This window comes from Micromesistius poutassou (assembly GCF_964030765.1).
Source record: "Micromesistius poutassou genome assembly, chromosome: 6".
In the NCBI taxonomy this organism is placed as follows: Eukaryota; Metazoa; Chordata; class Actinopteri; order Gadiformes; family Gadidae; genus Micromesistius; species Micromesistius poutassou.
The window spans coordinates 15,381,283-15,403,530 of NC_140276.1; the positions used below are offsets into that span (position 1 = coordinate 15,381,283).

Here is a 22,248-nt window from a genome sequence, read left to right on the forward strand (position 1 = left end):
CTGGTCATCTCCCGCCTGGACTACTGCAACTCACTCCTAGCTGGACTCCCGGTCTCTGCTACTAAACCTTTGCAGCGTATCCAGAACACGGCAGCGCGCCTCGTGTTCAACCTACCTAAATTCTCCCACGTGACTCCCCTCTTCCGCCACCTCCACTGGCTCCCTGACTACCGACGGCGATATATTGTTTCACTTCTTATGACAAATGTACTTATTGTAAGTCGCTTTGGATAAAAGCGTCTGCTAAATGCCCTAAATGTAAAATGTAAATGATATAGGTCTATGGTTATGATATAGGTATGGTTTATAATATAAGGTGATGTAGGTTTATGGTGATAAAGGTTGATGCTTTGATGGACTTCATCCTGCAACTGTTAGCTTTGAATTGTCATTCATGTTCTCCAAATATGACTTGATTCAAGTTCAACTATCCTTCAAAAGTAAGCAGTCTCCAGCATCATCTTGTTTTGACAAACATTTAGTGTGTGTAGGGCGGGGGGGGGGTTATCTGAGCCTGCCCGTGTGTGCGTGTGTAAATCAAAGCAAGGCATAAAAAGGCACAGATAAAGTAGAGAGGTTACGAAGATGAGTGTTTGGGATAGATAGAGAAAGTTTATGCATGTGCTACCTCATTGGCAGGCAGGAAGCCACTTGTACTGACTTCCTGTCTGATAAGGAATTGATTTATTCCCTTTTCACTCAAATGCTTTCAAAAAAAGCAGGCTTCAAAGATTTTCAAATCCAAAGGTCTCAAAAATGTATTAATAATATATTGGAACGCATGGACACACACACCATCAATCTATCAGTCTCCCTGTGTTTGTGTGTGTGTGTGCGTGTGTGCGTGTTTGTGTGTGTGTGTGTGTGTGTGTGTGTTACTGTCTCTGTCTCTCTCTCTCTTTCCTCCATGTGATAATGTAACTTCTTTCTAGGTCTTATTTAGACCATAGGTCTTCTCTCCTTTCCTTCCAGTCAGCAGACGGTCTTCCATGTGGGTGAACGGACAGTTCACTTTGTTTAGTCTCAGGTATTAGGAATTAGGTCCACTAATGACCACAGGAAGATGGCAGTGCTTCAGCAGGGATGACCGCTTGTATAACGGTTCAATTGTTGGTGATTCATAGCTGAATCTGCTTTAAACGTAACCTTTAAAAGCACTGTGAGAGACTTTGAGTGTTTCCATGTGGCTCAGTATGTCGAAAGGGTTGGCTTACTGAGTTATATTTATAGTCCAATCAAAAAAAGAATACCTGCCAAAAATATTTTCCTCACTTTTGACTTTTGACAGCAGAAGTAAAACGGAATGATTTATTGACGTATTATCAATACGAAAGTTTTACGTGAGACAGCTTCTGATTTGATATTGATCACACTGCAGTATATTTTAGAACTTGCTCCTGACTATATATAATATAATTTTCCTCTATTTGAAGAAGACCATTTTGATTTAATCTCCAGCTGTATTGTGTATTTAATTCCTTCAATATAGTGAGTTGGTTTTTTCAATGCTCCAGTTTTATTGAATTGCCACTAAAACTCCCATTGAGTGGACTTGAAAGATAGTCAGTCAGAGGGAACCAGAGATTATTACGTAGGAGAGAAGACTCAGATAACCATTTCATTCCATCATTCTGTCTGTCATGGACCAGTAGTGGAGGTAGGACAGACAATAGAAAGATGGGATAGAGTTGGCGAGTTTAGGAAGAGATAAGAGAGAGAGAAAGAGAGGATTACTACGACCAATCATAGAAGAGAAGAAGGCTTGGAAGAAGTGACCAATCTATGGACTCTGGCCTGTCATGGAGCTATGGAGAAGAACACAGAGGGGGTGTCTCTCGCTCTCTCTCGCTCTCGCTCTCTCGCTCTCTCTCTCTCTCTCTCTCTCTCTCTCTCTCTAGTAGGCAAAGGTGAGATAAAAACATGCACACAATAATGGTATGCAATACCTTTTTCCGTCTATGGATGGGATAGTTTCTTCTCAACATGGACCTGAACATTATCAGCTATCAACAACAGCTATCTCCCTTATCAGACTCCCCCTAACACCAGCCCCTCGCCCAGCTTCTCCATCAGACTCCCCATAACACCAGCCCCACCATCAGACTCCCCATAACACCAGCCCCACCATCAGACTCCCCATACCACCAGCCCCACCATCAGACTCCCCATAACACCAGCCCCACCATCAGACTCCCCATAACACCAGCCCCACCATCAGACTCCCCATACCACCAGCCCTCGCCCAGCTTCACCCAGGAGTTTCACTAGACTGTGTCAGGCCCCACAGTAAGAATAGAAAGAGCACCCATATTTGTCTTCATGTTGCAAATTTTCTATTTGGCTCAGAAGAGACCTTTTCCATGATTCTATAATGTTTATTTTTAGTAAATACACAGTAGACCACAGTGTATGACACCAATGTCGAAGATTTGAAATAATTCAGGGGATTATAGACAAATTAAAACATACGTATAGATATTATACTAAATTTCTGCTGAATCCATTCCACTAGATGGTACTCATTTCTACACATTGCACCTTTAACCGTGTGACTACATCAAGGGAGATGAAGAGAGACAGAAAACAGGCAGCAGCACCACTGGGGTCTGAGAAGACGCTTCCTAATCGATTCTCACTCATTAGTAAACATTCACAGACGTTCTCAAACACACACTCACACCCCACGCAGTCACAGGAGGAATTTTCTTTATGTGTTGCCAACATGAATGGTGAATTTTGAATGTGTTGAGTAATTTAGGAGGATGGATTTGTTCTATAATCCAATTTATATTGCACATACACGTCCATAAGTGTTTTTTGTCAGATTTGAAATAAATGCCCTTTGCTAAAAGGGCAATATATCTTCATCAGCTTAGAAAGCTGATGAAAATAAAAACTGACATAATATATTACGCATGCTTTCTATTGATCATACCTTAATCACGTAACCATGTAGCACAACAACCTGGGGAGCCTGCGTCTCACGCAGGGACAGGAAACTTCCCAAAGCCAAACACAAACACTGACATCTCCGGAGAGATCGGAGCCTAATCCCCGATCCCACATCACAAACATTTATTGGCTGAGGCAGTTGTAAGGCCAAAGGCAATCATAAAAACAAAACGCTGTGTCCCAGGACAAGCAGCTGGGGGAGACAAAGGAATGCCTCGGGGCGGGTGGTGTCTCGTCTCTCTGACGGCTCTCTGCTTCAGCGGCTCATTGCTGGAAGACGAAGGGAAGGGAAGACACAACCGTCAACCAGAGGACATATTTAGACAGGAGATAAACATTTAAGAGCAACTGGAGACACAAACTAACTACACAGTACAAACAACAACAAATAATACAAACTAACCACACAATAATACAAACCGGTTAAAGCTCTTCTTCATATCCTAGGGCAGTCGGAGGCCTGGATGTGACTGCCTTCCTTTTCTCCAGACAAACTGTCCCGGTTCAAATAGAAGAGAAGTCAGCCCACAGGCTGTTGTACCAAACAGAGAGAGTCGGGAAAAGCTCATTTTTTAAGTTAAATTGCAACCTGTTCATATATTGGGCAATGCAACACGATTCATACGTAACATCCTACACATAGGCCCTCCAACAGATGAGCATTAAGATCACAGTTATGTTCTTGGTGTTTTTAGGTAGTGTTGTGGCCAGTTCTAAGCATATGTTTAGAACCCTTTCACAGTTACAGGGGACCGCTTCTTGGACTTGCACGTCTCTGTCTCCAATCAATCGCAAAGTATTTTTGATTTCTTTACCTTGATTTATTTTGCCTTGCACAGAACATTTCCTACGGTTACATGAGGTCTCGATCCCCCTGTTCGACCACTATCACTGGCTCAGTTCCTCATTGATAAAACTGACTCAGTGAGCCGGCTGATCTACATCCCTCTAATTAGGCTACATCAAAATTAAACAACATAAATCTAACATTTAAATCAAATAGGAATTAATGAATAGTATAATTGAAATAAAATAGATTTGAAAGTAACGTAAAATATGGTAGAGATTATGTGTGTTTTAAGGTGATCCAGTGCCATGACAGAAGAAGCCTCCTTCTTTAAGGATATTCTACAACCTCTAGTCTGAGTAGGATTTCACCCACTGCTTCTTTGGGGGATTAAAAAAATGTTTTAGGATCGATTTTTTACGATCCTGTTCTGGAAAATAATCACAAAATGAGTTTGTTCCAGACAGTTAATCTCTCACTTATCACTTCAGCTCTTTCCCTGCCGTTGTCCTTTCAGACGTTCTGTTGCACACAGAAGGGAAATATGGTGAGGGTGACTTATCACCAGTGCAATTTTGCAAATGACATGCGATTGACTATAACCCTAACTTGGACTGTTTATGAATCTCCCATATTTTACTTTTGAATCCTTTTTCATGAATAAGCGTTACTTTATAAATATGGGACAGTTTTTGTGTCATGTAAATGTATTTGGAGACCAAACTGTGAGAACATTTGGCAATCAATGTCACAAACTGTCTTCTCTACAACCCAATAATAAATCATAACGAACAATCAATTCACCTTACTGTGAAATAAAAAGAAAACTAGTGCAATCAAAATGTTAAGTTAATTCTGCATTGAGAAAAACATAATTGGAATACCATCTGCAGAACACCCTCAATTGAGTCTTTTGCAAATAGAAGAGGATGTGAAGAGACCGCAACAACAATACAAAGAAGAGATGAACAGAGAGACCGCGAGAGAGAGACACAGACAGGAAGTTGAGACGGATAAAGGAGAGAGAGAGCAAGTGAGAGAGAGAGAGCGAGAGAGAGAGAGCTGAAGGGTGACAGGGTGACACAGCCCATAGTGGATATCAGAGACTGTGTGTGTGTGTGTGTGTGTGTGTGTGTGTGTGTGTGTGTTTGATTTTGTTTTTGTATTATTTTCCAATGCAGTGTAAGCTGAATCGATCAGACTCATCATTAGTGTTATGAGCTACACCACTGGGAAACTCCTACTCCTACTGAGATAGTGTCTACAGCAGGAGTACAATTCCTTGCAGGATAGCTGAGGTACCCTTGTTTCAGTGTGAGAGATATATAAACACAAACATATACCCTGTTAAGCCTCAGCATGTAAAGCATTTGTAATATTCTCAGGGCATGGGGATTCAATATGTCTCCTCAGAGGACACATTATCAGTAACCATTTGGTTTCAATCAGTTTGCATGCCATCAAAATTCCTACTTCATATGTTTTATGTGAGGTGTAAACAAGGCAAGGAGCTGGTAGGTAGACCCCCAGGGAAATCGGGACCGGTTTTCATCTGGTATAATGGATGAACAAGTCTGTCCAATGCATACATTGCTGTTGAAGGACAACCAAACCTCCTGACCCTACATATAAAAAATGCCTTCAGGTTTTGTTCATTCTGGACGGCCAGGACGGCCAACTCCCCTGTGAACGCCCCTTCAGTTTAGATAAGAGGTGGACAGGAGCGTCGCATCAAGCCTTAATCAGCAGGGGACCGCGTCTCCCATCAGATGATAAGATGTTACGGATGCAATAGCTTGAGTTCAACCTGGATGGGGAGTCATCAGATGCAGACCAGTCTACAACGTGTTGAGCAATAAGCACTGACAACGGTTGGCAACACTAACTCAAAGCCAGCCCTTAAAACCAAGGGCCAATCTGGGCCTTATTCCACCCTGTGTAAAAAAGACCAAACGCTTGAGGTTTCCAGACATCCCAATTTACCCTCAAATGGGTCAAATTACTCTGTTGTGTATAAAGATGAAGTTGTGATTGATGGCCTCCAGGTTCCACGTTCTGCAGGGGTTGGACGTACGTTCTATGGATCAGATCGAGGGGAGAATGTGTTACACAGGTTGGCAGGTGGTCCTGCACGTGTGTGGTGCATTTGGTGCATTAATGGGGGATAAAAAGACCAACTAAATTACAATGCAGGTGTGCAGGTGTGAGATTATTAGTGGAGAACTCGTCCACATCCTTCTTCCTTCTCGCCATTCAATGTATATATTTATTACACGGCTCTTCTCAATGCTGTAGAACGCTCCGGTTACTTGCATGGGCCTTCAGGACTTCCGGCGGTCAATTATTTTTCAATAATGACCATTGCTAAGCATATAATTACCTCTGTCAAGGAAAGTAAATTTTTTTGCCTCTGATTCACGTCTTTTGTATCACTCTGCAAGCAGTCCGGTAACTTATCAACCCCAGCGTATTTGGTTGCTAAGCGACGTCAACGTCTTTGGCGGACTATTTCTCTGCTGATCAACACTACGAATGCTGGTAACAAATAAATTGCAAAAAGACACACTGTGTGAAGTGTTTATTTTGTTTTGGCAAGTAGCCGTGTAATAAGCGGGATAATGTATAGAATGTCGCCGGTCATTATCAGGAAATAAGCCCCTTCAGGGTGAAGCAAGACACCTCCACTTATTTCTATATTCTACGTTATTTCTATGTTCTATATATTATCCCTTACATATATATATATATATATATATACAGTATATGACAAAGGGACGAAAGGAGACATACTTTACACAAAGGGCTTCACATAGAAGTAAAGCCCTGCATGCAGTCTATCAGCCTCCCCTCACTCTGTCCTTTGACCTTCTGGATATGCTGGATCCAGACCAGAGGACCTTATGATCCAGAAGTGTTCACCGTACATCTCAGGGGGCTCTCGTTTTCTCTAGAACCTCACAGAACCCTAACCCTGATGGAGACCATTCAGCCACTAAGGAAGTGGGATGTTTCACCAGAATTAATCATTTTTCAATTATTTTGTAATCAGTTCATCATGTAGGATTACTTAAAGAAATGATAATAATCTCCATATCTATATTTGTTCACGTTGCCTTGAAGGGCTTCCAACCTCAAACTAACTATACTGAATATTTGTGGCGTGAAACTTCAAGTGAGTGTGAAACAGAGTTAAGTCCATGTCCCCCACAGAAGCAGGAACAACAAAGACTCAAACACAAATCCAAAGTTCCAGTGGGCCCCCTCACCAGCGTCTCCCTCCACAAGATGCGCCTTTGTTCTCACAAGAATCAGGATCAAAACATGTTATCTCCACTGCAGGGTTCAAAAGACACTTATTTTTCTTACTTTTGTGTTTGTTGAACTTATAACTCTTGAACTTTGGTTCTCACCAAAACACGTTTTTTTAAAGACTGACATTGAAGAGGCACACACACACACACACACACACACACACACACACACACACATACACACTCACAGACATACGCACAGTTTGATCTCAATATGCATGGACTCTGTGGATTTTTGGGGGGATAAAGTGTGTAAGCTCACACTTGACAACCTTGTGTTTTTCTCCAGGTGCTCTGATGTCCTTCAGCCCGTTAGGTCACTCAGAAACCAAACCGCAGGACGACAATGAAAGGGTATCCTTCCATTGAATCCTTTACAACAAGACTTCAAATCAAACGATTGTACCACATCTTTTCAGACATCTCTTTTCAAAACAGAGGTTCACTTGATTGAACAGGCAGCACAGCCGCCACGTCGTTCAGAAGTTTAATAAAATGCACGATTTTCTATTCCAAGATAGGTGAAGGAGACAAAGAGATTCACGTTTGCTGGCGAAGATCAAAGATCAAGAAAAATATATCCAGAATGAATATCCAGTCAGAATATGCAAACCTCAATGACATGAAACAGATCTGATGCAATCCAATGTAAACAGTGGAGGGGAGCGAAAGAGACAGCGCTACTTATGACAGTGGTACAGCCGAGACACAGTGATAATAAAAAGGGAAAGATAAAAAGACATTTAATATTTTGGAATAGAAAGCGGTTCAACCATCTGAATGTCGTCTGACGGTCTGTGATGGATAGCGCTGTCATAGAGTGATTCAGCATTTACATTATGCATGACTCAAAAGGCCAACATTATTCTGTCATTGTCAAAACCCGTTGACCTCACTCACTAGCATCTGATTGAAAACAGGAACAATATAAAAACTAGATAAATTAAAAAAAAAAGCTAAAAGTCTGTTGTTCGCAGCCACTGGGAAAACGTAATGTTTGTTAAAAACTAATTCAAGATTTGATGCTTAGTTCCATTTCTCATTTGGTACATAAGTGTTTTTTAAGTTGGCCCATTGTGTAGCATAACACCAACCCATAATAAGAAAAATGATCATAATATACCATAGTTATACTCTAATTGACCAAATAGAAAAAGGGATTTGCAGTTTCCCTCTGAATTCATCCAATAGATGAACCCATTTGACAGCATGGCTGCGTTCAGTTTGCTTAACAAAGTGCTGTGTGACCAAATCTACAAAACTAGAAGTTTGGAAATGCCCAAAAGCATTTTTTTCCGAACCTTTCTTGTCTTATGCATCACATCTCCATCAACACGGCTCCAGTGACCCTTTTCTGACACCAAAACATACATGTTTTCCTTTGAACTCATGATATAGCCTACTATTCTCCTTTAACCTCAATATTGCAGTGGCCTAGGAACGAATATTATACTTTATCCTCTATTATTAACATTGTAGTGGCCAAGGCGTTAAAACGGAAGAAACTCTCTCTATCTGTCTCTCTCTCTCCCTCTCTCTCTCTCTCTCTCTCTCTCTCTCTCTCTGCCTTTCTCTCTCTCTACCATGGATTGTTCCGCATGTGCTGCTACTGGTTGCAATTTGCAGTGAACCATATACTTTTCTTGAAGGAAAGAAAAACACCCTTGTTTGATAGTCCCCATAAACTACATCAGATTGTTTAATGTGACTTGGTAATCCAAATCAGTCACAACTAACACATGCAATGCGTTTAACCTAAAGATGGGAATCTGAGTCCATATTTCCCTTTTGTTTTTATAGCTCTGTATTCTTCTGCCCCTGCTCCTCTTCATCACATTCTGCTAGGCTATTTTGTTTATTTTGACCTGATCTTTATTTATTTTTTAGACTTGATCTTTTTAATGTAAATCGGTACCAGATGGTTCATAATGAGTCTAAAGAACACGTCCCAAAGTCAGTAGCAGGATGAAGTTCCAATTACAACTCCAAACAAACCGCCAAACGGCTGGAATTTGTGGAATTACTTTCCTTTGTTGGGGATAGATAGAGGAAAACCTAATTTAGAATGGGACATGACACACATATTGTGTGTGTGTGTGTGTGTGTGTGTGTGTGTGCGTGCGTGCGTGTGTGCGTGCGTGCGTGCGTGCATGCATGCGTGCGTTCGCAGACAAAAGCAGAGAGTTCTTACTCTGCAGAAGACGAAACACACAGAGGCAACTGACACACACACAGAATGGAGAAGGGAGGACTAAAGAGTAGCCTTTGTTTCGGGGTCCGTGTGGGACGCTGGCACTGCCACACTTCTTTTGGTCTTGTACCAAAGGAGCTAATTAAATAACTCAACTCTGCATAATTCAAAGTGGTTTATTTAAATGAGCTGCTGTGATAAAGGACGGTCTCTGGAAGGGCTTTTAGCGGAGCAGCGTTCCTCTTAGCTTCCTTTCTGCCGTCGATTGGAAAGCCCCCGAGTATTTCTGTCCGTCTACTATGGGTTCCATCGACACCAGCACGCACGCACGCACACACATACACACGCACGTGCACACGTACACACAGATCGGATACATTTTGAGACAAGCCTAAACCTCAGAACTTGAAGAGGTAAAGGCTGAAGTACTTCAGTGCCAGACTAAAAATTGACTGCACAGCAGAAAAATATATTTTAAGTGCCCTGCATTTATAGAAAGGAAAGGTCTCCAATAGATGACTCGTAAGCCTACAAATAAACTTCTGTGGGACTAAAACTTTCACCTAGGTATTGGATGTGAGTACTTTTTGAACCTGTAGTATAGAACAAGCCTTCTTGTTTGGAAGTTGCCTTTCAGGGTTGGTGTCCTGTAGTAAAACTTAACTTAACATATCATTAATCATGCAGATGCCATATCGACGTTAGACGTGACCATTGTTCATGTCGGTGTCAGCTACTAGCAAGGGTTCCCCAAACACGCATGTTGAACTATTAGTGCTGCTCACTGACAGAGCTCTGTCAGTGAGCCCCACTGCTGTCTGACGTCTGTCAGGTGAAGCACTGCCAGTCACATGGCCGACCATCTGAGCTCTGTATTCACACACTGGAATCGGCCGTTGTGGATAACAGCCAATGTCAACAAACATTCAGCTTCTCAGCATAAAACACATTTTAAGTTTTAGTTTAATCTTAAATTAGACATAACTTGATTATATATGTATAAAAGGCTGATAGCATCCAGACATAGATGGAACTGAATACACGCAACATATTATCGGGGAGAGACTAGGAAAACAGCAGTAGCAGTAGTAGCAGTAACAACAGTAACAGCAGTAACAGTAACAGCAGCAGCGGTAGTAGCAGTAGCAGAAGTAGCAGCAGTAGCAGTAGCAGCAGTAGCAGCAGCAATGGTAGTAGCAGTAGTAGCAGCAGTACAAGTAACAGCTGTAGCAGCAGTAACAGCAAGCAGTTGCAGCAGTAACTGAGCAAGACACCCTAACAGCTCCCGACGAGCTGGCTGTCGCCCTGCGTGGTTGACTCTGGCGTCGTCATGTGAATGTGTGAATGATTACCCTAAATGTAACAGCAGCAGTAGCAGCGACAATAACAACAACAGTCATTCAGATGCACATTTTGCCCAGAAACCACAATAAGACACATCATTTTCAAGAGAAAACAATGGGACCAGCCGACGCAAGAGATATGCATCGAGCGCACGCACGCACGCACGCACGCACGCACGCGCACACACACACACACACACACACACACACACACACACACACACACACACACACACACACACACAGAATACACACACACAGAATACACATGTATCCCAGGGCCATGATTTAATGATCTCATATGTTTGAGAAAGTCGTACGGCAGCTGTGTGTATGTCTGTGAGAGTGTGAGTGTTTGTGTTCAATGTCCCCCAAATGGTAGATTCAAGCATCGGCAGTCTCAGAATCTATTTGACGAGGCATTTGCAGGTTTGTGTTCTTGGTAAAGGTCAATTAGATGTATAGAATTATATCTGTCAAAGCTGGTGCTTTGGTTCCACTTTGTACATGTTAAGCACAGCGACCCACATCGCAACGCTCCTTTCCATCTCCTTCTGACATTTACTTTGGACATTTTGGGTTGCTTTGCTATTATTCTCATATTATGTCATATTATAAGTCTCAGCTTAAGCTAACAACTGGTTTGCTAGTGTTGGTATGATAGTACGCAACATGTTAACGATGGGTCTTCACTGCTGAATAAATATAGTATGAATTAGTTCAGGGAAACCATGCAAACCAACCTAGTGTTTCCACATAGGAGGTTGCAAAGATAACACTTGTAAAGCTTTTCCAAAGCGAGTTGGTAATGATGGTGGTGTCGTGGATGTAGTCTCCTGTGCCGACGGTGACAGTACATGGCATGAGAGATGTACGCAAGATGTAATCTCTGTCCACAACGTATGTGGTTTGTTCACTAGTTAGCCCTTTAAATAAAACATGATCAATAGGATCCATAATACATTGCGTTAACTTCTCCTCGGTTGAAGTGGTGTGTGTGTGTGTGTGTATGCACTAAAACTGCTGACAAAGCAAAAACAACAATTTTAACTGTCTGAGTGGAAGGTGTTACAGGATGCCCTTTGAGTGACATGTGTATCCCTACATACACACTTAAACAGTGTGTGTCTAAGTGACTGTGTATCCTACAACTTGTGTTCTCTTCACGGACTGCAGTGACCGTTTTTGGAGAGCTGAAGTTGCCAATAGTTTCCCACAGCAATACACACATATGCCAACACTACAAAATAAGCTTTGACTCGTTAATTCAAGTGTTAAATTACCCATAAATCACGAAGAAACCGGCTTTTGTTTAATTCCATTCATCACGATGGGATGTGGGAGTCTGTATCCAGCGGGTCGTGCTGCTTTATTTATCAAATCTTCTGTGCCTCAAGAGACTGGCTGGATACTGAGCAGGTGAAAAAGAGTGATCATATCATGTAAACATATCAATCTTATTGCACTTTTTTATCTTTATGTTCAGGATAGACATTTACAAACCCAGCTAAAGCTGATGGAAAATACTTGTTTCTGACTAAAATGTTCTTGTCATATTAAGAGTTTAACAGGCACCAGATTCAAATGAAGTGTGGGTCAACCAGGTTTTACCAGATGCTCTAATTAGCTCAGCACTCGACACCTCTCTGCAGGGCACTTACCTCATCCTACTATGTATGGTGTGTATATATATATATATATATATATATATATATATATATATATATATATATACACACACACACACACACCCCCCATATGTTATTTCTAGTGCCCTGTTTGGCCACCAGATGGCGTCATAGTGCATTATTTATTTTCATAGCATGTTAAAAAATATTTAGTATAACGATCAAACAATAGAGCTCGTAAGTCACACCAGAGACACTATAGAAGGACTTTGGTCACACCCCTTCCGCTAGAGCCCCATGGGACTTCTCAATGTTAAGTAATTTATTATTTTCTGGTCCCAGTCATTAAATGCCTTGGATTACACATATGTTTTGTGTGTGTCTAAATAATAATATTTCACCTAAAGAGTAACGGCTGTGGAAAAGACGTAACGAGAAAGACTACATGTCGCCTATGTGACGTCACCTCATAACACATTCCCTCGGCTTCTCAACTCAACAGTGCTGAGCTGCGACTTCTGCCACGGTCTACGGAGCCATCCATAGGAATTATCAGATCAAGATCAGGGTTGCCAACTCTCACGCATCTGGCGTGACACTCACGCTTTCAGCATCAATCTCACGCTCTCACGCACACGCAACAAATGTCACGCCAAAAAAAAAAAACTCCCGTTAAATCAACGTCCCAGTTGATCCGCTGAAAACGTTGTCTATGACGCGCGTCATATAATAAAACGATTCCCCTGGCCCAGAACATTAACCAATCACATCGGTGTATCTGATATAGGCGGGCCAAAAGCGTTGCTGTTTTACCGACCGGATACGGCAAGAGTCTTGTTAGCTCCGCTAGTTTGGATACGTCACCCCTTGTATTCTTATGATTGGTCGTAGTGTTATCCAATGCAATCCAATGTTATCCGTGCAGTGATATTTTCAAATGCATGCTTGGTGCCGCCCCTCGAGATGGGTCATTTTCATTACTCGTTGTGCCAGACCGTACAGCTTTCTAGATATGGGTCTGGCTTTCCAGGCTACAGAAGATTAAAAAAACACTGACTTACTTAAGACAGTAAAATATGATAGCACCCTATGTGCAGAACCTGGGATGAAGTGTCTAATTAAACATTAGACAAAAAAAAAAAGCTGTCTCCCTCTAGTGGGGGATCCGAGCAAGGATATAAAAAAAGTAACTTAAAAGCAATACGGTAAAGTTGACATGTTGAATTCAGGATTTTTATTAGAAAAAGACAATGGAGACCTTCAAAATGTACTCATAACCTTCCTAGATCATAAGCGCCGTTTCAGTATCACATTACGCTGCTTGCTGACTGCAACAAAAACACAGAGCAACCTAGCTCACTTTCTGGCAGACACTCAAGAATACAGAAGAGTTTATGGCAACCCAACGTCCTTTGAGTGTTGAATGATTGACTAAATGGGGCTTTCTTTTTAAAGAGCCACAATGAAAAGGTGTATTTTAAGGCCATGCCCATCAAAATGTCAGTGTTCAACTGTAGGACAATGCTGGACAGGTGGACATTTATATGTAGTTGAACAAAGAGCTCCTCTTAATTGCATCCAGAACATCCAGAAGCCTCATACACACAAATTATATTTGAGCTGGCTCATCGTTTTATTCTGAGGTGCCAGTGGTTCTGGGAGACCTGGTTGTGGACCCTGGACAAGGTGCAGACGTCGTCACCAAACAGGATCTAGTGTGGCCGACACCAGACCTCTTATTGGCTGCATTCACTGGTGGTCGTAGCAGTCGGTCAAGACCTTTCTGCTCTCTTCCACGTATGAAAGTCCTACAGGACAGTCAGAATCCATGGTGTTTGAAACAGCACACAAGTGTTGTGCTACAACAGAAAGCGCAATAAAACAGCGACCAAGACCAAAAAAAAAAACCACAATAGGATATATAGTTATCTTGGACAATTAAATTACAAATAGTTCCGGTATCCCCTTGCTCGGAGGAACATACATTAACATTATTTATCTTTTGAATATGCTGTGTTTTTTTCGGCCACAAAACACAGTATATATTAATATAAGAATGACTAAGAATGCAGCTTGTTGCTGAGGGTCTGCCCAAACACCCTCGACCCCCCGCCATTAGTCCTTGTTGCAATGTCCTCCCTGCAGTCCATGACAGACATGTGCTGAGAGGGGCGCCTACTGCTGGCCTTCCTTCTTCTCTCCCTCTGAGGAGCCAGAGCTGCTGCTGCCGCTGCTGCCACTGCTGCCACCGCTGCTGCCACTGCTGCCACCGCCCTCACGCTCCGACGCCATCTAGAGGGGAGGGAGAGGGGCTGGTCAGGGCACGCTCGGATGCTGCAGTTTAAAGGACGTAGCTTAAAGGAAACCTTGCTTGGTAACTCAAAACCGCCAGGATGAGGCAACTCCTATTAGATCCCTACAGCAGCTGTTCATCCCTCCATAAACACATGGTACATTACATATGTTTTTGTTTTTTCTCTCACTTTCTCTAGATCAGTTGAAGACCAAACAATGCTAGTCATGTATGATCGGCATTAGATCGTATCACACAGCCACCTTTTTGTAAGCCATCTCGAACAGCTTGAGGGACGCTTGCTGCAGGGTGTTGGCCGCCTGTTTGATGTTCTCTCCCGTCTCCGTCTCCTTGTTGGCCAGCAGGTCACGGACCTTCACAATCTCCTCCTTCAGCTTGGCACACTGGAAGACACATGGTGGACCAGAGTTCAGGAGAAGTACAGAGACAAACTCATTCAGACATAGGATTAGAGCCGTGCACCAGTGACACGTAACCCAGTGTATACAAAGTGTTTAGAGTGGTTTTAAGAAGAATAACAGTGAAAGTAACTACCACCACCAAGGCAACTATCCACTCTAAGAAGGATTACATCACAGCAGCTTTACCTCCTCAGCAGGGAGCTGGTCCTTGAACTCCTCCATCTTGGACTCTGTGTCGTGGACGATGCCCTCTGCCGTGTTCACCGCCTCCACGCGGTCCTGAGTGAAGAGTAGTTAAGAAGACATTACATAAAACGACCAAATTAAGCCAGAACCAAGGGGATATGGACTTGAGACCTCTGGTCCAAGATGACGGCTCCTACCTTCCTCCTCCTGTCCTCCTCTGCGTACTTCTCTGCATTCTTGACCATGTTCTCGATGTCATCCTTGCTGAGGCCTCCGGAGGACTGGATCACAACTGTAGATCAGACCGAGGAGACAAGCAGGAGTTACAATACTGTCAGCATGGTTTGAAATGAGGGAGTGTTTTTTCTTTCAGATGAGAACCAATAATTGGGAGTGGGGGAGACTCACTCTGCTGCTCGCGGCCGGTGCCCTTGTCCTTGGCGGAGACGTGTACGATGCCGTTGGCGTCGATGTCAAAGGTGACCTCCACCTGGGGCACACCACGGGGCGCGGGTGGGATGCCTATTAGGCTGAACTGCCCCAGCACCTTGTTGTCCGTGGCCATCTCTCGCTCACCCTGGCACACCTTGATCTCCACCTGGGTCTGTCCGTCGGCCGCCGTGGAGAACACCTACAAAGGGGGGGGGGGGGGATACACTGTTACACTACTACACTGTCACAGACCCAGGTGCCTCCGCTGCTGTAGCTGTGAGCTACACTAGAACATGAGAGCGTTCTGGATAAACGATAACCCTGTGGTTTAACGCGTGTTAACTGATCTACAGCCATGTGCTCGACAGCGCTCAAAGCTTTGAGGTATTCATGTCATATGAACTGCAATCACAGATCAAGCAAATCACACTAGGAGAGCAGGTAGAGCCATGCACTGTTCACCATGCGCTCTCCCACAGCTCCAGCATAAATAACACATGGACCCCTGCCAATAACATTTTATATTTATATCCGTACTGTACCAATTAAATCCTCCAGGGTTAATTTTTAATAACTTGGTTATGTGTTGAATAAAAATATCACAGGCATGATTCACTAAGTGAGGGCAAGTAAAGATGCCCGCGGGGGCCAGCATGTTTCAGAGCGGTCTGCCGGGTCCCCGGAGCAGGGCGGAGGGGAGCGTACCTGGCTCTTCTTGGTGGGGATGGTGGTGTTGCGGTTGATGAGCTTGGTGAAGACGCCCCCCAGGGTCTCGATGCCCAGAGACAGCGGCGTGACGTCCAGCAGCAGCACGTCCGTCACGTCCCCGGCCAGCACACCGCCCTGGATGGACGCGCCGATGGCCACCGCCTCGTCGGGGTTCACCGACTTGCTGGGCGCGCGGCCGAACAGGTCCTGCACCGTCTGCTGCACCTGCAGGAGGGGACACACCGTGGAGCCGCTTCAGACGCTGACTCAGGGACTGGGGCCTTGGATTGTGTCGGTACACACACACACCTCAGAAAAAATAAAAGGCTTCTATAATATATAAACAGAACAGAACACCGAGGGTCAACGGCCTTCTCAGCGGTCTGCAACATTCATGTTCTTGCTATTAAAAGCCGCTTTCTTGACCCGCTTGCTATTAAATAATATACATTTATTTGATCTCAACCGAGACAATAGAGGGTAAGAAAACCATTTGCATGCCAAGAACACGCCGAGTCTCCCTGGAGTTAACATCCCAGGACAGTGATGAGGTTAGAGGAATGCATGTGTGCGTGTGCTACTCAGTCAGAAGACGGCGTGTGCGATCGCGCTGCCCGTACCTTGGGCATGCGGCTCATGCCTCCAACCAGCAGCACCTCTCCGATGTCTCCCTTGGAGACCTCGGCGTCCTGCATGGCCTTCTGGCAGGGGGCCACGGTGCGGCGGATCAGGTCCGCCACGATGCCCTCGAACTGGGAGCGGCTCAGCTTGATGTTGAGATGCTTGGGGCCGGAGGCGTCCATGGTTAGGTAGGGCAGGTTGATGTCCGTCTGGGAGGAGAGGGGGGGATGCGGGGTCACGTTTAGAAACGGAAGCACAGGGACCTTGGCCTAGCCGGGGTTTCAACACCAGGGAGAACGTTGAGCAGGAGCACTTCTCTACATGACTCACATCTTACTTCTGCAGCTATTTACGCCAAACAAATACATGCACTAGAAGGATTCAAGAGTAAAACACAACCATCCACGAGGCATCCATCCAGGACATTGTTTCTCTACATTAACTACCGTCTGAAAATAGATCTTACTGTAGCTACGCCACTGGAGGCTGAATTTATCTCAGACTTGTTGAATGAAAATCATTAATGATTTATTTTTAATTACTTTGTTTATTCCCAACCTTTACTTCCTCTCCCAGCTCCTTCTGGCAGAATGCCGCCAAATTAGTAAGGAAGGATTCTGTGGCCTGAAACCGGAGAACTGGCCTATAATTGTTAAAAGAACATCTAAAAAGGTCTAGTGCTGTAGCACCAAAGGTAATACTAATAATAATCGAAATACCCGACTGCCTGTATGTTGATCACGTTCTCAACACTGCATTGGATGGATCTGTACATCACTTATGAATGGCCGCCTTCTCTTGACTATGAAGTCGATGTCAAAACCGTAACATGGCACATTTTAAGACTGGTTGTGCGGCCCCACACTAGGCTGGCCCCGGTGGATCCTGAGGGCCAGCCACTCTCGTGAGGCCGGGTCCTGCAGGGCCTCGTGGACAGCAGGGTCTAGAACAGAGCCTGAAGTCCGGAGGCCCGACGCAGAACCTTCCTCTACCAGCCCTGTAACACTGGACAGGGCACGGGCACCCGGGCAGCTGACTGAGGGCTGGGGGGGGGGGGGGGGGGCGGTACTCTTATGGCTACAAGGTGGCCATGTTGTTCAATGAGGACCATGGACCCATAGATAGCGCCACATTTAAAGTTCTGAAGTTATGGAATTTCTAGTTTTAATAGTATATTAAATGCTAAGTAGCATTTAATATACTTAGCATAAAATATACTTCAGAGAAATTGATGCCATAGGTTGATCAAACAATACAAAATAGTCAGCGTCATAATTGTATCAGGACTGATATTGCTTGCATTGTGATAAACCCTTGTGACAATGCTATTGGATAAGGACGGACACACACAAAATTCAATTCCTTATGAGTGTGTATATGAGTGTGTATACCTGGAGGGCGGAGGAAAGTTCACACTTGGCCTTCTCTGCGGCCTCCCGGACTCTCTGCAGGGCCATGCTGTCCTTGGTCAGATCCACGCCGGACTGAGGAGACGCAACATCCTCATCACCATGCTCAACTACATCCTGATCACCATGCACCACAACCCTGAACTCCCTAGATACAGTCTAGATACTTTTCTAAATGACCCAATAGTCTTTGGTGTGTAAAAGTAATGGATTGAAACAGCAATAGTTTGAGCTCAGCAACAGAAGATTGACTAAACTGAATGTTTCACCTCTACATACACCTTGAACAATAATGCTTTAAACAAAAGAAAGACTTAAACTGGGCCCATCTCTTCAGGGATCCCTCAGTCCCCCTACATACCTCTCTCCTGAACTCTTTGACGATGTGCTGGAGGAGGTGCTGGTCGAAGTCCTCTCCTCCCAGGAAGGTGTCCCCGTTGGTGGACTTCACCTCAAACACTCCCTTTTGGATCTCCAGGACCGAGATATCGAACGTGCCGCCGCCCAGATCGTACACCGCAATGCTGGGGGGGGGAAAAACAGGGAAGGGTCTTTTTCAACAAACTGAGTTCTGGGAAGAAGTCAAGAAAGCCAAACAGCACAGTGAGGCTACAGGACTGATATTCAGGAGATTGACAAATAACTTTTTTATTCATCACTACTTCTACGACAGTATACAAATCCCAAGTTACCCGGACCACCTTTTCTGATTACTAATTAAATAGACTAAACTGAATTAGTTGCATTTCTGAAGCAGCAAATTATGACTAATGTACTTGATAAATTACTTAAGCAAAACAATGTTTATCAAAATTAGACTACATAAAAATAATTTATTGTTTATTGACCCAAATGTTGTGATATTGTTTCAGCACTATCCATTTTCATCCATTTATGAATTCTAATTTTGTCTGTGCATCTCAACACAATCTCAAAGTTCCCCAGTGGTCCTCAGCCTCAGAGCCCTGACTTACACTTTGTCCTCAGTCTTCTCCAGTCCGTAGGCCAGGGCCGCTGCCGTCGGTTCATTGATGACACGCAGGACGTTCAGGCCAGCAATCTGACCGGCATCTTTTGTAGCCTGGAACAAACATGATGGAGAAGGTGAAAATAAATCACAACCACTTGTTCCATCTCCACTGATAACTTCAGGTACACACGAGTGAACCCAACACTCTTTCCTGTGTGGTTACCTAAAATCTGCTACTATCACATATAATAATTATCATTAGGATCTGTGTTGATCAATGCAAAAGTCTACCTGTCTCTGGGAGTCGTTGAAGTAGGCTGGCACAGTGACCACTGCGTTCTTCACTCCGTGTCCCAGGTAGCTCTCTGCAGAGTAAAAGCATTCATTACAATTAGGCGTTTAATACAATGTAAAAAACACAAAATGCTATTTTGCCTGTGTAAAATGTATGTGCAAATACAATGCCAAATCTAGTTGAAAAGCGGTGGCTTCTACCTGCCGTCTCCTTCATCTTCATCAGGATGAAGGCCCCAGCCTGGCTGGGAGAGTACAGTTTTCCGTGAGCCTCGACCCAGGCGTCGCCATTGGACGCACGCACAATCTTGAACGGTACATTCTTCCTGTTGAGGAAAGAAGCAACTGTAATTAAGAATGTTGTGAGAAGCGATGAAGTCGTGTGAAAGAGAAGAGAGGGGAGCACTCACAGGTCCTTCTGCACCTCAGGGTCGTCGTAGCGCCGCCCGATTAGCCTCTTGGTGGCGTACAGGGTGTTGTTGGGGTTGGTAACGGCCTGCCTCTTTGCCGGCATGCCCACCAGGCGCTCTCCTTCCGCGGTGAAGGCGATGACTGAGGGGGTGGTCCTGGCTCCCTCTGCGTTCTCCAGCACCTGGAGCACCGAAGCAAGACGTTGAAATTCCGGACATAAACTTTCAACGCAATCTTTGAAAATAATATTATGCAGGACTCAACGTGTGCACACAAGGGATTATTTAACTACATCAGTGTGTGTTCTTCTGTGCTCGATTCTCATCCAGCCTGAATAAGGTGCTGCCCAGACAGCATCAGAGCACAGTAGCTGAATGTCTACATTAAGAGTCCAGAATAGCACGATGCTGCAAGCACAACACCAACGTGATATATTAAACATGTGCTTAACATCACCTTGGCCTGTTTCCCCTCCATGACGGCGACACAGGAATTGGTGGTTCCCAGATCGATGCCGATGACTGAGCCCTTAATGGCCTCGGACCTGCAACAATCCCAAACCCATGCAAACAGTCACTAAATCATTTCAATGTGTAAAAGCTTGAGGATGGACATCTTTTTACAAACCGTTGTCTGTTTATAAGCCAATTAGGGTTGGGAATTATTTTAACCAAAATGATTTTGTGGAGTGTGTAAAACTTTCTTTACTAATTACAATGCTGAAATTGAGAAGTTTGACAACTGAAATACATGTCTGTTATTAGAGAGAGTAAAGTACAGGAACCGTTGGGTAATGGTAACATACCGGTTAAAAGCCTAAAGCCTATGTACTGTGTATTGGCTCGTTAATAAATATGGTTGTGGTCCGAATTCTACTCACGCATAGTTCCTCCGGGAAAGGGTCCGCAGAACATCTGATTGGAAGCCATTCCAGCAAGCCTAGGAGACAATATTGAATGGTTATGAAAAACTAGTGCCACCTATACATAAACGTGTAGGGATGGACCCCGGCCCATGAATGCTAGACAGGGGATCCGCCAAGTAACTTTGAACCAAGTAACTAGTCACTGGTCAAGTCCCCCTGTTGCACAAGACCGTAGACATGCTATCGAACAATGAACCAAAGCATAATTACTCAGATTCAATGCTTCAGTTTCATAAGCGATGATGCCCTCAAGTTTGTGCACCTAACAAGGTGCAACTTGAATGCTACACAAAATGACTTCACGTGTTTTCAGAGAAGATCATAATGAGAAAAAGAGGCCATGAATGACTAAAAGTGAATAATAATAATACTGAGATAACTCTTAGTGAGTCTTGGTGTCTTGCCAGGGAACCTGAAGGTCATCTCCCCTCACGGGAGGAGAGCGGCGAACGGATCCATTACTGCGACACACACATCAGTGCTGTGTTTAATAGCGATTCAAATGATTAAAATGTTTTTGTGCTTGATTGGAGAAGTAAGATGGGTCTGTACGGTTCTGACCGTCATGAGCTGATGTAACACAAGACGCCATCACTCTTATTAGCATGCGTCGTAACATCACTTACGACCTATCGGTTAAACGACATCAATGTACAATAAATTAAGTACATGGATTGCCAGGGTTTGACACCCAGTGTCTCCACCCAGGCCTGAAGACGGTATTTAAATTGCATGTTTGTCCCATTGAATGAAACCTACGAAAGGTAACGACTATGCTAGCAGGGTTAGCATGTCCAGCTAGCACGGAGATTACGCAACCATCTACCAACATGTGTGGTTCAGACTCACCTTCTTCACTAACGAAGACACGTTCCTGGAGGTGGTCTGCGAGGGGAGAGACCTCGAAAGAGTTCTGGCGACGCTCAGCATGTTGACAGCTCCGCTAGCAGGCTAATGTTGCTAATAAAATGTACGCAATGTTCAAATTCCCCGAGTTATGAGAAGCACCCGAGATATCAAACAATCCCAGATAGTAGTTCTAGTTCTTGATATTGTATGCACACACGAGAGATGTATGTCTCTTAAATGATCTAAAGCGTGCAGGGTCGTCTCGTCTTTCTCCACCGCCGCTCATGAACCGGGACTGCGAAGGTTCTTCTGGAATTATCCAACGCATGTTGCGCTATGTACGGCACCGGACCCCTTGAGAGCACCCTGGGCACTGCCTGATGATAACGACGTATGGAAAATATATATTTAGTAACTTAATATATTCCTTTAAGAATTAAATATGAAGATTATTCTAAGTCGTCGATTATTATTGGTTATTTGAACTACAATTGTGCTGTTGTTAAATAAATTAGC

At 44.0% G+C, this 22,248-nt stretch overlaps 1 protein-coding gene and 1 non-coding gene across 2 annotated transcripts; both read right to left on the bottom strand.

The window, feature by feature from the left end:
- Positions 1-13,418: 13,418 nt before the first annotated feature.
- hspa9 (heat shock protein 9) lies at positions 13,419-22,037 on the bottom strand. Its single transcript, XM_084469226.1, has 16 exons — positions 21,733-22,037; positions 20,839-20,897; positions 20,415-20,502; positions 19,958-20,139; positions 19,749-19,873; positions 19,545-19,618; positions 19,258-19,364; positions 18,645-18,807; positions 18,266-18,358; positions 16,874-17,083; positions 16,251-16,478; positions 15,522-15,744; positions 15,311-15,405; positions 15,114-15,206; positions 14,769-14,909; positions 13,419-14,504 (listed from the first exon to the last, which is right to left on the bottom strand). The coding sequence occupies exons 1-16, from the start codon at positions 21,811-21,813 to the stop codon at positions 14,388-14,390; spliced, it is 2,079 nt and encodes a 692-aa protein (XP_084325352.1). The 5' UTR covers positions 21,814-22,037; the 3' UTR covers positions 13,419-14,387.
- Positions 17,723-17,922, bottom strand: LOC311349410 (small nucleolar RNA SNORA74). Its single transcript, XR_014636484.1, has one exon. It is a non-coding gene; the product is annotated as a small nucleolar RNA SNORA74 (small nucleolar RNA).
- Positions 22,038-22,248: the final 211 nt, after the last annotated feature.

Coding starts and splice junctions, on each gene's coding strand:
- hspa9 (XM_084469226.1), bottom strand. CDS start 21,813: ATGCTGAGCGTCGCCAGAACTCTTTCGAGGTCTCTCCCCTCGCAGACC. Junction 19,874..19,957: donor CCTGAGGTGCAGAAGGACCT/GTGAGTGCTCCC, acceptor TTTCCTCAACAG/GAAGAATGTACCGTTCAAGA. Junction 15,207..15,310: donor AGGAGGACAGGAGGAGGAAG/GTAGGAGCCGTC, acceptor CTCTTCACTCAG/GACCGCGTGGAGGCGGTGAA.